At 41.7% G+C, this 17,342-nt stretch overlaps 1 protein-coding gene across 1 annotated transcript in view; it reads left to right on the top strand.

The window, feature by feature from the left end:
- Positions 1-2,311: 2,311 nt before the first annotated feature.
- LOC126474618 (solute carrier family 22 member 13-like) overlaps positions 2,312-17,342 on the top strand; it is a 56,173-nt gene continuing 41,142 nt past the window's right edge. Inside the window, exon 1 of the mRNA XM_050102095.1 lies at positions 2,312-2,394. Within this exon, the coding sequence (XP_049958052.1) occupies positions 2,312-2,394 (83 nt within the window). The remainder of the gene's footprint in view (positions 2,395-17,342) is intronic.

Raw genomic sequence — 17,342 nt, 5'->3', positions numbered from 1 at the left:
TAAAACTATTATTCACATTGGTGTGTAGAATATATGAGACTGGCGATATACCATCAGAATATCGGAAAAACATCATCCACACAATTCCCAAGATTGCAAGAGCTGAGAAGTACGAGAATTGGCGCATAGTTAGATTAACTGTTCATGCAGCCAAGATGAGGATTAGTTCGGCTTTGTAAACGGTAAAGGCACCAAAGAGGCGTTTCCTTGATAGAAGCAAGACTGAAGGAAAATTAAGACCCGTGCATAGGTTATTGTTGACCTCGAAAGAGTGTTCGACAATGTAAAATGGTACAAGGTGTTCGAAATTCCGACAAAAATAGAGGTAAACTATAGAGAAAGACGGATGATATACAATACGTACAAGAACCAACAGGAAAAATTAGAGCCGAAGAACAAGAAGGAAGTACTTGGATTAAAAAGAGTGTAAGACAGGGACGTAGTTTTTTGCCCCTCCTGTTTAATAGATACATTGAAGAAGCAACGACGAAAATAAAAGTAAGGTTCAAGAGTGGGATTAAAGATCGAGGTGAAAAGATATCAAGATTCGCTGATGAGATTATTATTCTGAGTGAAAGTGATAAAGAATTACAGGATGACCTGAATGAACAGTCTAATGAGTATAGAATAAGGGTTGTGACTAAATCTGAAAAAGACAAATGTAACCAGACGTAGCAAAAATGAGAATAGCGAGAAACTTGACATTAAAATTGGTGATCACGCAATAAACGAAGTTATGGAATTCTGCTATCATGCAATCAAAATAAACTATGGTGGACGGCATTCGAGACGAAGGGGCGTCCGCTAGTGTCAAACGTTGGTCTTAGTTCGTGGAAGAAATTTGTGTGAATGTACATTGGAAACACTACATTGTATTGGAGTGATTAATGGGCAGTGGGAAAACCGGAACAGAAGAGAATCGATGCGTTTGAGATCTGGTACTACAACAGAGCACTGAAAATCAGTTGCATTGATAAGGTAACGTGTAAGGAGTTTTTCTGCTGAGTCAGTGAAGAAACGAACATGGAAAACAGTATCGGGAGGAAGGTATGAGATGATAGGACGTATATTTAAGCATCAGGGATTAACCCTCATGGTCTTACAGAGAACCATAGAGGGTAAAAACTGTAGGGGAACGAAGATATTGGCGTAGATTCAGTAAATATTTGAGGAGGTAGGATGCAAGCTATACTCTGACACGTAGAGGTTGGCGATGGAGAGGAATACGTAGCAGGCAGCATCAGATCATTCCCAATAGTGATGACTCAAAAAATAAACACATAAATAACCAAAGCAACAAGGTGATAATATGGGTAGAAAACCGATCTTTCCAAGCCCATAGGCAACATGTGTTTTCATAAGCGGATAGTGAAACACGTTCCGTTCAGAACGTTGTGCAACGCTTAGCTGCAGTCGCCATTATCTTATTGTTAAAGAAGTCTCATTTCAATGCACTTTACCCAATTGCTACGTGCGCCGAGCAGTAAACAGCGATTACCAAGGACTACAGACTGTAGGGTTCTGCGGAAGTCGTCCAGTCGTCCTGTGTACAAGACTCTGGGGGCAAAACACCTCAACAAACGCCGCGCTATGGCAGACTACGAGGTAAGCAAGCATTGTCGTTCCGTGTTGTCATGATCTAACTGGCGTCATGCCGACATCCCATACAGACGATAACATTCTTCATATTATAAACAGAGGTGTAAGATACAGATGAAGAACTCTGACAATTATCTCTTTACTATCATTACCCGTATTTCTAGCACGTTTCCTATGGTTGTTTCCTCTGCGAAAGCAACTGTGACTTCTTGAAGCTGGTTTCTCAGAGAACGCTCCGCACTTGTTATAAAAATATTAAAATCTGTTGTATTAGGACGAGCTGATTCCAACAAAAGTTTGTATTTAGCTAGGGTTGCATTTTTAAGCAACTGTTTCCTGCAAAAACCAGAAACAGGGAACACCTCATTTTTACTTTTTGCAAGACTTGGTTCGTTTGCAAGTATTTCATGCAAAATTTACAAGTACCTACATTAATCGAATACTGCAAACAGTTTTTAAAATGAATACTGCAACTAAACTAGAAACAGAAATATTAAAAATCTGTGCTTCTGAATATGTAGAGTTTCAGGATGGAGTTAGACACAACTTGATTAACGAAATATTAAATTTGAACATATAATAGAAGAACTTGGAAGTTTTGGAAAGTTACAAATACGAATGAACATCATTTTCATTTGCATCACGGTAATATTTTCAACAATGTCTTCATACGCCAGGATAATTGCTCTGACGGTACCTGAACTCTGGTGCCATGTCCCAGGAAGGGAAGGTACCAATATTTTTCACCGACATATTCACTTTGTATGGTATGTGGAAGAATGTTACAATACCAAGGCAAGTAAATAATCTGTTATATTTAGCTAAACGTTTGTATCTAGTATATAGCAAAACGATGGTTCACTAGTTTAATATTTTACAATAATTTATAATTTTTTGGAATAAATAAATTATTCAGAGACTGAATTACACATTAAAGTAGCAGAGTGGCAGGCAAAGGTCTGTTGAGTGGGATGAGAAACGAAGGGTCCCGAATTTACAAACACGCAAGCGTCACTGAACACTCTAAAATGAATAATGAGCTTCTTTCTCTGCAAAATTTGTGACAACACTGCAATGTTTCATTCAGTTTTGTTTGTAATAACATACAAATTGAATATGTCGGTGAACAATATTTAATCCATGCGGTGGTTTCAGCTATATAGCAAACGAAATGGACTGGGGAAGGAAAGACCGAACGCAGACTACTTTAAATCTTTAGGTGGCCTCCTCAAAAATTCCTTCTATTAGGCAGAGGCACAAATATCATGTACGCACATGAACAATTTGTAGGTTTCAGTCTGAGCCAATCTGTAAACGTCGGTAGTCAATAAAACCATGAAGCACTCTGTTCGTCTACTACGTCTTCATCTGTAAATGTTAGTTTACGACTTATACTAAAGATTGTTCAGGAGGAACGTGAATAGAGCATTTCGCTCACGTCTCCCTACTCCTTTGCGAGTCATCAGTGGCTTGACTTGTACGTTGGTCATTACATGACATTCTGGAAGAATACGTCTTGTTTACTAGTGAGAGAACAGTCAAGGCTTTTTGGCTGAGGCTTAAGATGTGTGCGTATGTGTGTGTGTGTGTGTGGGCGGGTGGGTTGGTGGGTGGGTGGGTGGTCGAAGTTACAGTACCTTTAAGTCTTTGCTGTAATTACCTGCCAACTCTTGGTCGCTACAGCACGCTGCTTTTAACATTTAGTTGGTGAGATATATAGTTCGTTTGACGTTCCGTGGAACATTTGTGCGATTAATCGTAATGATGTGGAACGAACCATTTTATATTCGTATTAACAATTCACGTCGTATGATATTCATGACGTAACCACTTACTTGTGTCTGTTTTATACATATGGGAATTAGTAAGCCATACACACCAACATTTTCATACAGCATCTGTGGCATAGAACGCATTTTCAAGGAGAAACCTTTTTAGTTTGTTTTCATACTCAGCTCTTTTGGACGTAACTTACTGTGTATAGTTTGGTAAGTGACAAAAAGCCTGGTGCCAGCATTCATCACCAATTTTTTGAGCTAAAGATTAATGCGGAATAACTAATATCATTTCTCTTCTGATTTTTCGTGATGCACATCATTGTTCCTTCTGAGTAGTAGTGGGTTATTGACAACAAATTTCATGAAGGAATAGATGCACAGCGAATCAGTAGTAGAAGAGAACTATGTATTATTCCCACAGCACACATCTGAGCAATAAAAATTTTCTTTCATGAAGATGGGTTTCCCCAGAGTATTATTCCATACGACATTATTCAATGAAAATACGCAGATCATATTACTTACTGATATCTCTCTCCCCAAGATTTACGATGGTTCAAAGTGAAAAATCAGCTGAAGTGAGATGTCATAAAAGTTCAAGACCGTGTTTCTTCCCGTTTAAATTCTCATCAAATTGCAAACCTAAAAATTTTGGAGTTTCTGCGCTAGTTACATTGTCCTCACTGGGTGTTACCTTTATCAATGGTGAAATACTTCCGGATGTTGTGCTTTCTAAACTGAGAGTGAGAACATTTGTAGAAAACAATCAGTATTATTTATAAGAACACTACTTATAGTTTCTTATGTTACTCTGTTTATGTCAGTATTGATTACAATACCGGTAATGTTTATTTACATGCCGGTTTAATAGCCTTTATGATTTGTTTGTGAAAAACGCTGGCTAGAAATAATGATATGAGTGTATCACAGAATCGATTAAATTTCATATCAACATTTGCTTCATTATAAATTTTATCACATGTCTCCTCTCATGTACTATTTTCAAACATGCCGATCCTTTTGTCATTAATTATTATGGCTGACTTCCACTTAGCGGACAACCATACCGTAATGTACTCTCTTATTCATCCTAACTGTAAATCATGAGCAGACAGTGCGTTTGTTACTGAGTAAACAGTTATTTTCTTGCTTTGAACTCAATCAAAGGAAACATTATTAGTCACGTTTCGATTGTCTTTATCCACCCGTGTTGCAAAAATTACTGAGATTTACTGGTAGGATACAAATAAGGTTCCCACATAATTTTTTCTGTCAGAACCTTTTCGAAAATCTGATATTACCACCGAGTATTAACTACTCGTTTTCTGACATATCATACGGTATAAAAACCTTATATCACATTAATAGTTACGTGTTTCCCAGTACTAATTTACATACACTCCTGGAAATGGAAAAAAGAACACATTGACACCGGTGTGTCAGAGCCACCATACTTGCTCCGGACACTGCGAGAGGGCTGTACAAGTAATGATCACACGCACGGCACAGCGGACACACCAGGAACCGCGGTGTTGGCCGTCGAATGGCGCTAGCTGCGCAGCATTTGTGCACCGCCGCCGTCAGTGTCAGCCAGTTTGCCGTGGCATACGGAGCTCCATCGCAGTCTTTAACACTGGTAGCATGCCGCGACAGCGTGGACGTGAACCGTATGTGCAGTTGACGGACTTTGAGCGAGGGCGTATAGTGGGCATGCGGGAGGCCGGGTGGACGTACCGCCGAATTGCTCAACACGTGGGGCGTGAGGTCTCCACAGTACATCGATGTTGTCGCCACTGGTCGGCGGAAGGTGCACGTGCCCGTCGACCTGGGACCGGACCGCAGCGACGCACGGATGCACGCCAAGACCGTAGGATCCTACGCAGTGCCGTAGGGGACCGCACCGCCACTTCCCAGCAAATTAGGGACACTGTTGCTCCTGGGGTATCGGCGAGGACCATTCGCAACCGTCTCCATGAAGCTGGGTTACGGTCCCGCACACCGTTAGGCCGTCTTCCGCTCACGCCCCAACATCGTGCAGCCCGCCTCCAGTGGTGTCGCGACAGGCGTGAATGGAGGGACGAATGGAGACGTGTCGTCTTCAGCGATGAGAGTCGCTTCTGCCATGGTGCCAATGATGGTCGTATGCGCGTTTGGCGCCGTGCAGGTGAGCGCCACAATCAGGACTGCATACGACCGAGGCACACAGGGCCAACACCCGGCATCATGGTGTGGGGAGCGATCTCCTACACCGGCCGTACACCACTGGTGATCGTCGAGGGGACACTGAATAGTGCACGGTACATCCAAACCGTCATCGATCCCATCGTTCTAGCATTCCTAGACCGGCAAGGGAACTTGCTGTTCCAACAGGACAATGCACGTCCGCATGTATCCCGTGCCACCCAACGTGCTCTAGAAGGTGTAAGTCAACTACCCTGGCCAGCAAGATCTCCGGATCTGTCCCCCATTGAGCATGTTTGGGACTGGATGAAGCGTCGTCTCACGCGGTCTGCACGTCCAGCACGAACGCTGGTCCAACTGAGGCGCCAGGTGGAAATGGCATGGCAAGCCGTTCCACAGGACTACATCCAGCATCTCTACGATCGTCTCCATGGGAGAATAGCAGCCTGCATTGCTGCGAAAGGTGGATATACGCTGTACTAGTGCCGACATTGTGCATGCTCTGTTGCCTGTGTCTCTGTGCCTGTGGCTCTGTCAGTGTGATCATGTGATATATCTGACCACAGGAATGTGTCAATAAAGTTTCCCCTTCCTGGGACAATGAATTCACGGTGTTCTTACTTCAATTTCCAGGAGTGTATAATTAAAATTAAAAGTAAACGATTTCTCAGAGATAATTCACAAGGAAACATTTATACTGGCTGACCTTTACAATATCCGCTTGTTTCAACATTTTCGCATTTGTATTGTGTGTTTATATATCTAACAAGTTCTTCTTTTACCATTTTCATTCTACACGAGTAATATTTCTGAATCTTTCATATGATCCACTTTGGATTTCTCGTACCGTTTAGGATATCTTCAGTTAGTGGCCCATACTTCAACTTTCTTGTACCTCTTTCTTAAAATAATTTTCTGAAATTAAAAACTTCGGAACTTGTTCCCTCATTATTGGATATCGATAATGTTGTAGCTAATAGTAAACTCACTAGCAGGAGCTACCATAGCAACTACAATGAAGCACTGTCTCAAAACTGGGTCATTCTACTGTCTAAGGGTGTAACTGTCTACACGCTCGATTGTTGTCCAGCTGGAATGAACACCTAGTTAGCACCTAGTCACTATCCTATATGAATATGTACAGAAGCCAACTGGTCATCGTTTTTTGCGGTGTATTTGGGATGCGTAAGTTCAGTGACTACATAGCTATTGTTGTGAATGAATACAAATTTACTGGATTCCGGTGACGTCTTTTCTTGTTTCATAACACAGTGTACAACAAAGCACTACCTTCACTAGTAATACGAGCTGTGCAAACAAGTCGCAGTCGCGATAACGTCCCGCGGCGCTTTCGCGACGGTCTCGTTAATCTCTTCCATCGCGGAACTCGTCCGAATTTGCCAATACGTTTACAGATAGAGGTTAAACACTGCGGCACCTTAGACCAAAAAGAAGCGTGAAAACAAAGCATTTAGTTATTTCTAAACGGCTGAGCCTGAGCACAGACTCACAGTTAATTCCGTGAACTTCTTATTTCGGGTATGAAAAGGAACTGGGTTTGGGCAGCTTGGGCACAAATGTCTGGGAATGTAGTGGCAAGCAGGTAGAAGAAATTGTTATATTTAACAAAGACAGTCCATAGAATATAAGTAAATATTCCAGAATTCGAATCAAGAGCAACAGCCAATATGAATAACTTTGTCGTAGATATCCTCCATGTAGTGAAGTAATTTAAATCATTTAATAAAGGCAAGACCTCCGGTCCATATTGGATGCCAGTTAGGTTCTTTCAGATTATACTGATACAATAGCTACATACTTAGCAATCATACACAGTACAACCGCTCGTCCGTTGAAAGATCCGTGCCTAAGAACTGGAAAGTTGCACAGGTCACACAAATACTCAGGAAAGGAAATAGGAGGAATGGGCTGTATTATTGACCCATATGACTAACATCAATTTTGCGGTGGTAACGGTTCGAATATTATTATTTACCCCGAAGAAAATGATTTATTGACAAATAGCCTACACGGATGTAGAAAATACGTATTTGTCAAACAAAACTACCTCATTATTCTCACAAAGTAATGATTGCTATCGACGTGAGATGTCAAATTGATTACATATTTTTAGGTTTCCAGAAAGTTTTTGAAGCGGTTACTCCCAAGCGTTTTTTAATCAGGTAGCGAGTCAGCAGAGTATCATTTCAGTTGTGCGACAGAATTCGTGATCTCCTATCAGATGGTTGCTTTCGCTGTTACAATAGCTCCATACTTAGAAACCAAATACAAGAGCTCGTTTGTCGAAAGACCTGTACCCAAGGACTGGAAAGTTACACACGTCACAACAGTATTCAAGAAAGGAAATAGGAGGAATCCGTTGTATTACAGACCCAAATCACTAACGCCGATCTGCAACGGTAACTGACAGAAAGTCGTCGAATAAAACAGAATTAATGTCACACGTTCCTCAATGTTCCTAGTCTATATGAACGATTAAGGAGACAAACCAAGCATCATTCTTACATAGTTTGTGAATGATGATGATATTTATCGTCTTGTAAAGTCATCAGATGATCAATTGCAAAATGATTTAGACGAAATATCTGCAAGTGCGAACATTTGTCAGTCGACTTAAAAGAACGAAAAGTTTGAAATCCAGATGAGAACTAAATCAAATCCGTTAAATTTCGGTTACTCGATATATATCACCAAATCTTAAGACCTTGAATTCAGCTAAATACTTACGGATTACAAATACGAATGGCCTAAACTGGACTGCATTTACACTGCTGTGGTGGAAGAGAACCAAAAACTGCGGTTTATTGGCACAACGCTTAGAAAACGGAGCAGATCTACTAAAGAGAGTGCCTACACTACGTTTGTCCGTCCTCTTGTGCAGTATTGCTGGGCTGTGTGGTATCCGCATCAGATAGCACTGACGGAGAACATCGAAAAATCTCACAGAAGAGTAGCTCGTTTTGTACTATCGCATAATTGGGAAGAGAGCGCAACGGATATGATACGTGGCTTGGTATGGCGAACATTAAAACAGAGTCGTTTTTAGTTGCGACAGGATCTTCTAATGAAACCTCAATCAGCAACTTTCTCGTCCGCATGCGAAAATTTTCTTTTGGCGGCCACCTACATAGGGAGAATAGATCATCATAATAAAATAAGGGAAGTCAGAGCTCACGCGGTAAGATTTAAGTGTTTGTTTAATCCGCGCGCTGTTAAAGAGAGAAACAATAGAGAAATATTTTGAAGTTGACTCGATGAACCCTCTGCGAGGGACTTCATAGTAAACTGCAGAGTAAACAGCTGTAGATGTAGAGCTGTGACACTTCAAGATCTTCCCGTCAACAGCTGAACAGTATCGTTCACGTTCTTGGGTAAGAAACCACTGTACACATGGTGAAAAATGGTTCAAATGGCTCTCAGCACTTTGGGACTTAACTTCTAAGGTCATCAGTCCAATAGAATCTAGAACTACTTAAGCCTAACTAACCTAAGGACATCACAAACATCCATGCTCGAGGCAGGATTCGAACCTGCGACGGTAGCGGTCGCGCGGTTCCAGACTGTAGTGCCTAGAACCGCTCGGCAACTACGACCGGCACACATGGTGATTCAGCTGCTTCTACCGCTGTCCTTTTTCTGAAATCTGCAGTGCAGTATCCGGTATTCAAAAACCATTCGCGATATTTTCATACTTTCTCGCACACTAAGAGCAGACTATTAATCCTAGAGAAAATATGAGTAGTACCTTTCTTTGTAGAAAATTTCATGTACATTACTGGCCATTTAAATTGCTACACCAAGAAGAAATGCAGATGATAAACGGATATTTATTGGACAAATATATTATACTAGAACTGACATGTGATTACATTTTCACGGAATTTGGGTGCATAGATCCTGAGAAATCAGGACCCAGAACAACCACCTCTGGCCGTAATAACGGCCTTGATACGCCTGGGCATTGAATCAAACAGAGCTTGGATGGAGTGTACAGTTACAGCTACCCATGCAACTTCAACACGATGCCACAGTTCATCAAGAGTACTGACTGGCGTATTGAGACGAGCCAGTTGCTCGGCCATCATTGACCAGACGTTTTCAATTGGTGAGAGATCTGGAGAATGTGCTGCCCAGGGCAGCAGTCGAACATTTTCTGTATCCAGAAAGGCCCATACAGGACCTGCAACATGTGGTCGTGCATTATCCTGCTGAAATGTAGGGATTCGCAGGGCTCGGATGAAGGGTAGAGCCACGGGTCGTAACACATCTGAAATGTAACGTCCACTGTTCAAAGTGCCGTCAATCCGAACAAGAGGTAACCGAGACGTGTAACCAATGGCACCCTATACCATCACGCCGGGTGATACGCCAGTATGGCGATGACGAATACATGTTTCCATGTGCGTTCACCGCGATGTCACCAAGCACGCATGCGACCATCATGATGCTGTAAATAGAACCTGGATTCATCCGAAAAAATTACGTTTTGCCATTTGTGCACCCAGGTTCGTCATTGAGTACACCATCGCAGGCGCTCCCGACTGTGACGCAGCGTCAAGGGTAACCGCAGCCATGGTCTCCGAGTTGATAGTTCATGCTGCTGCAAACGTCGTCGAACTGTTCGTGCAGATGGTTGTTGTCTTGAAAACGTTCCCATCTGTTGACTAAGGGTTCGAGACGTGGCTGAACGACCCGTTACAGCTATGCGGATAAGATGCCTATCATCTCGACTGCTAGTGATACGAGGCCGTTAGGATCTAGCACGGCGTTCCGTATTACCCTCCTGAAACCACCGATTCCATATTCTGCTAACAGTCATTGGATCTCGACCAACGCGAGCAGCAATGTCGCGATACGATAAACCGCAATCGCGTTAGGCTACAATCCGACGTTTATCAAAGTCGGAAACGTGATGGTACGCATTTCTCTTCCTTACACGAAGCATCAGAACTACGTTTCACCAGGCAACACCGGTCAACTATTGTTTGTGTATGAGTAATCCGTTAGAAACTTTCCTCATGTCAGCACGTTGTAGGTGTCACCACCGGCGCCACCTTTGTGTGAATGTTCTAAAAAGCTAATCATTTGCATATCACAGCATCTTCTTCCTGTCGGTTTAAGTTCGCGTCTGTAACACGTCATCTTCGCGGTGTAGCAATTTTAAGGGCCAGTAGCGTAGTTAAATTCTGCTCTACATCTACATCTACATCTATACTCCGCGAGCCACCTTACGGTGTGTGGCGGAGGGTACTTATTGTACCACTATCTGATCCCCCCTTCCCTGTTCCATTCACGAATTGTGCGTGGGAAGAACGACTGCTTGTAAGTCTCCGTATTTGCTCTAATTTCTCGGATCTTTTCGTTGTGATCATTACGCGAGATATATGTGGGCGGTAGTAATATGTTGCCCATCTCTTCCCGGAATGTGCTCTCTCGTAATTTCGATAATAAACCTCTCCGTATTGCGTAATGCCTTTCTTGAAGTGTCCGCCACTGGAGCTTGTTCAGCATCTCCGTAACGCTCTCGCGCTGACTAAATGTCCCCATGACGAATCGCGCTGCTTTTCGCTGGATCATGTCTATCTCTTCTATTAATCCAACCTGGTAAGGGTCCCATACTAATGAGCAATACTCAAGAATCGGACGAACAAGCGTTTTGTAAGCTACTTCTTTCGTCGATGAGTCACATTTTCTTAGAATTCTTCCTATGAATCTCAACCTGGCGCCTGCTTTCCCACTATTTGTTTTATGTGATCATTCCACTTCAGATCGCTCCGGATAGTAACTCCTAAGTATTTTACGGTCGTTACCGCTTCCAATGATTTACCACCTTTGGCATAATCGTACTGGAATGGATTTCTGCCCCTATGTATGCGCATTATATTACGTTTTCGCTGGAGGCGAGGTTATTCAAGAAAAACGTACAAAAGCCACCTCCATCTCCACACTTCTCACCAGTCAGGACTTATAATATGTTGCTGGTGGCACTCACTCTTACAAATGTACAAAAATTACCGACTACTCTAACTATTCTCGATATTCGACCTTTCTTGGTCTTTAATAATTAGATCATTACGCCACCAGCACAGTCGGCTACTCCGTTAACATTATTATTTTAAACGTTCCCGTGAGGTAATGGAAGCAAAACTGATTTTTGTAAACTTTACGCGAAATCTAATCACGTTGACAGTTCGATCCTATCTTAACCAATTCAGTTTCGTACTCAGATGCTCTGACGAATACATTGATGTAATTGTTTATTTCATACTGTTAAAATTCACGGAGTAGTTCGGTAAAGTTTACGCCTGTGTCGCTTTTACATTTTCTAAGTATTCGACTAAGACGGTAGAGTAGTAAGGCTCGTCAGTTAAGAAGTACATCGAAGAAAGACGAAAGTAATGAGAAGCAGCAGAAATGAAAACACCGAGAAAGTTACCATCGAGATTGGTGATCACAAAGCAGATGAAGTGAAGGAACTCTGCTATCTAGGCAGCAAAATAAGCCATAACGGACGAAACAAGGAGGACATCAAAAGCACACTAACACTGCCTAAAAGGGCGTTCCTGGGCAAGAATAGTCTGCTAGTATCAAACGTAAACCTTAATTTGAAGAAGAAATTTATAGGAATCTACGTTTAGGACACAGCAGTGAATGGTAGTGAAACAGACCAAGCGGAAAACCGGAACAGAAGAGAATGGAAGCATTTGAGGTGTGGTGCTACAGAAGAATATCGAAAATTTGGTGGACTGGTAAGGTAAGGAATGAGGAGGTTCTCTGTAGAATCGGTGAGGAAAGCGATGTATGGTAAATACTGACAAGAAGAAGGGGCATTTGTTAAGACATTAAGGAACAAGCTCCATCGTACCAGATGGAGATGTACAGGGAAAAAACTGCAGGGGAAGACAGAGATTGACTAGATCTAGCAAATAAGGACGTAGGTTGCAAATGGTACTCTGCAATGAAGAGGTTGGCACAAGGATAGGAATTCGTAACGGGCCGCGTCAAACCAGTCAAAAAAGCTGATAACTAAAAAAAGAAAGTACAAATAAAAATAAAAAAAGTGGTAGGAGGGAGTGCCACGAACAACATTCTAGAAAACCTGACCGGTGGGGATGAGCGTGGGAGTGGTGGGGGTCTGGAGCTGGGCGTTTGCACGTCACTTCAGTACATCTTTCTTGAACAATCGAAAACTAAGATCTCCAGCGAAAACGTATCCAGAGCAAAACTAAACTACGTTAAATTTACTGCATAAAAGTTCCTGCTCATTTTTTTCTGTTGGACAAATAGTTTGCACATAGTGAGGAAGAGAATATGAAAATCTCGCGCGTGGATTTTGATGGTCAGATAAACATTGTTGGTTGCATAAAACATCAGCGGTGGGAGCAGCCGTATCATCGTGGATATCAAGCAGGGTAATTTAGTGAAGCCAAGCAAAGGACTATAAGAACCATCGAGGGGTAATGTGGGTTTCTTGTACATCATTTTGCAATCGCTTTTACGCAAGAGGTCAAGTTGAAATCATTAACCAACGATCAGTCAAAATTCACAGATTTACGTTAACAACGTCAACATGTTTTCTGTGTTGCGCAATCCATTCCACAGTTGTTATGAAAAATACCCACGGCACTGTTTTAAGGTTACAGCTTCTGGGAATGTAGGAAGTAACCGGCTTGGCACCCTGCCATGAGGGAAACCTAAGCATGGATTAATATGACGAGTTTGCCAATGTGGGTTGTGAAGAGCAGACTGCAGCTATATGAAGCTCCCCTTGTAATAGTTACGTTAAGATTGAATCGAAGAAAAATGTATCATTAGAAGAAGATACATCATTAGAAGGAGATACACGGAAGAGCCAAAATACTGTGACCATTGCCAATGGTGTGGAGAAATGCCAGCTGCTGGCATTGTTATGGGCAATTGACACGTTTAGCTCTTTATTGGATATAGTAAACGAAACTTCTGTTGTACCACATATGCCTCTACTCATTAAGTTTTGAATAATACATAAGCATTTAATACAGGTAATACGAGTACACTTCAGTATTTAAATCGCATCATCACGCAATATATCAAACCCGTATTCACTCTCTTGCCACACATTCTGCAAACTCCCTGGTGTGAGAGTGTCATTGGCATCTCTGACGCTATGTCACAGTATCAGGAACTGTGGTTTTGTAAACAATATTTTTCACATACCTCCAAAGAAAGAAATCTAAAGGTGGTAATGTCAGGTGACCCCAGGCGCTATGGAAATGGGCGGCCTCTGCTAGTCAACGTTAACTTTTTATGGTATTTTAAGTACGAATCCAGTCTCGCATCAGTTACGTTTTATTGTCAGACGCTCTTTTTGCTATTGGAAGTAATTTTAAGAATTATTGTTCCTCAAAACAAAAATACGCATTATGAAAGGTATAATGAAAATAAGAAATCTGAAGGTGGTAATGTCATGTGACCTCAGGGGCTATGGAATTGGGCGGCCTCTGCTAGTCAACGTCAACTTTTTATGGTATTCTAAGTACGAATCCAATCTCACATCAGTTACGTTTTATTGTCAGACGCTCGTTTTGCTATGAGAAGTAATTTTAGGAAATTTTTAACTAATGACTGTGCATGCTGCAATTTAATCACCACATTGGCGACACTGGTTTAACATGCGCTCTAGCTAAAGTGCCCTCTGTTAGCATTAGTCTCTTGTATAAATAACAGACGCATTCTGAGTATTACCAGAACGTACCATGTACTCACATGTTTAACTTGACGATGATTTACATCAGAATATTTTAATTGTATGTATGGCTGCTATACGTGGTTATAAACATTTTATAACTTTATATTTTATGTCTCACTAAGACCTGTTAGATTTAGCGTTAACTTATTGAACTTGTCTCTTACACAATGCTTATCTTTGTAACGCATCCGAGAATTGAAGTATTCTGAAACCGGTAATAAAGTGTAAGAAATCTGTGTAATCAAGATTGACTTGTGAAAACAAAAATAAAGTTTTGGGAAGGATTGATTATGAAAATCGTTGACTTCTAGAGCCCCATAAGTGGAAGCGCCATCTTGCTGAAAGCTAATAGTGTCTTGCAAATTCTGCAACACATGTAGGTAAAAATACCCCTTAATTTGCTTTCAAGGAAGAAAAATGGGCCAGTCACTCGATCCTACATTAACCGTCCCGAATGTGTTCTTCTAAGGCAGAGGATTTCCTGATACCCAGATCCGGACGTTATTGCAGTTAACTGAGCCACAAACATGAAATGTGGCCTCATCGGAAAGAATACACACTCTTCAAGAAATCGTTGTCCTCATCCAAAAGATTCAGCATTGGGCGATCAGCTGGTTATAATGCCTCAACAGTTTAGACTTTGAACGCATACAATTTAAGACATTTGCGAACCACTCTATGCACTGTTGAAGTTCCGGCTAAGCCTATCTAATCGATTTCTGCGGCGACCTCGTGAATGCGGTTTGAACTGCCTGCACGGTGTCCTCCGAAACAGATGGCCTGCCGCTGCTGTCTGTTTCTTAAGCGACCTCGCTGCTAAAAATGTTTCCATCCATGTTCTCATTAATTTGACTTTCGCTGCACAATAATCGGTGACCTAGTTTGTGTTATCTCTCTCATGGGGAAAGCCATTTTTACGATATTGCTCACACGGCTCTCCTGGTAGCGAATGTGTTGAATGAGACACAGCTGTACAGGAACTTCATTGTTCCCTAGTAGACCTGTAACAAAAACCAAACGTTACCGAGACAAAGATAATTAATATTTAATGTTTAAATCATGGTAAACATTTACGGACACCCTGTATACCCAAGGATGAAAGGCAGGCAGGGAATGTTTGCATCGGCGATCCGGACAGTGAAAGGGCTAACCCAGTGACCTCCAGGGCTTTGACAAAGGACCGATGACGACACAGCAGCTGGAAACCAGCCTCACGAAAATCGCGAAACTGATAGGCTGTTCGCATACAGCTACAGTGAGCATCTATGGAAAGTAGTTGATGAACTGTGAAATCACGAATAGGAGAAAAGATTTTGGACGTCCTCACATCATCACAGAACGCGGAAGTCGGGGGCGTCCTTCTGTGTAGGAGGCCAGGCGGTGATTTGTGGTAAATATAATGACGGGGTACAACCCCGGTACAGTCACAAGTGTTTCAGGGCACACATTTCAGCGCACACTGTAGTACTATCATGTGCAAAAGTATCCGAATGACCTGAATTGCGATCCGCCTGATTTGCATGCAACCAACATAACGTAGCTGTCTAGCGGGTCCTCTAATCGCTTTGCGGTACAGTCGTTCGACTATACAAAATGGATACCACGAAAGACAACATTGTTCTTAAGGCAATCAGTGCGATGTAACATCACACCATGATATTGCAAAAACTAGAAAAACATGTAATTAGAGATGAGTTAGTCCCCAACGCTTGTACAGGTTACAATGATTTTCAAAAGCGTTACCATTTCATTACAATCTGAAACAATTAACTATGTAGCAATCCTTAAACTAAGTAAATGTTTGCATGAACAAGATATTCTGAGACAATGTCTGGACTAATAAAGGTCTATGACAGTTCGAAGTGTTTTTCCTCTGTATAAGGTTTGACGCAGCTGCTAAATGTCTCAGTCAAGATTGGTTTTTGCGTAAACTGGTCGTTAACGGAACTAGTTACAGAAAACGCGATAAACAGCGGTAAACGCTCTATAGAAACCGCAATATTAATGGAGTATAAACAGTAACGTCACTGAACTAATTATTCATGAAAAATTATTTGCTCACATGTTTGAACTATAAATGACATGACGAAATTTTTTATTCTGGATCTGGACAGAAACCCAGCAGACGTAGCCACTGCTAACTAAAATACACTTCTGCACCTGCCCGGGTCTTGATCAAGCAACGATCATCAGTGCTGAAGAGACGTGAAATATAAAGGCTTTCACCAGTATTGGTTAACACATCTGAACTTGAAACGAAATGACGAAATTATTTCTACTACATCAAAACCATTATTGCCCTGTTAACTGACCACGAAAGACATTTAATATACTCTCCTTCACAAGTAACCAAGTATGCATGTGCTGAAAATTGGAATGTTATGATTTAAAATGTTGTGACGGGATTTTCTACCCAGCACGTTATCGGATTGTTAACTAAGTAAAGTCAGATGTTAGAAATCGAATTTATTTACCAGCAGCGAGCTGTATCAATATGAGATGAGGGTGCAATTTGTTTTGCTTGCCCAGGAATCGAACCGGCGCTTACTGTCGCTGTTTCCCATCCATAAGTAGACGTTAAGTATCAACTGCTTGCTCACCAGTAGTGAGATGCTCGCATGTTTCACTAAAAATAACGGTACCTATCGTCATTGTTGAATATTCATGAACAGACATTAAATATGCAAATTATTTTTCGGTGGTAGGTCAGTGTGCACATGCTAGGGCGTAAAATGAAATTATGAATGTGTTTGTGCTGGACCAGGATTGCAACCCAGATACGTTCCATTCCTAGAGATCCGAATTTGAATTCAAGTCGAGGACCAAAAATTGCAATGTCTCAAGTTCAGATTAAATACGAACACTGTGAACGAATTAACCATTCCTAAATTAAATGAAATAAACTTTTTAGTGCCAGTTTACTGACGATAGGGTTTGTGCCTTCGGCGGCTGCCGCCTTTGTTATGCGCTGAAGCCATGGAATGTGCGGCTGGTCCCGGCGGAGGTTCGAGTCCTCCTTCGGGTATGGGTGTGTG

This window comes from Schistocerca serialis, chromosome 4 (genome assembly GCF_023864345.2).
Source record: "Schistocerca serialis cubense isolate TAMUIC-IGC-003099 chromosome 4, iqSchSeri2.2, whole genome shotgun sequence".
NCBI lineage: Eukaryota > Metazoa > Arthropoda > Insecta > Orthoptera > Acrididae > Schistocerca > Schistocerca serialis.
The sequence above is the reverse complement of the archived record's forward strand: the minus strand, read 5'-3'. Positions and strand labels throughout refer to the sequence as shown.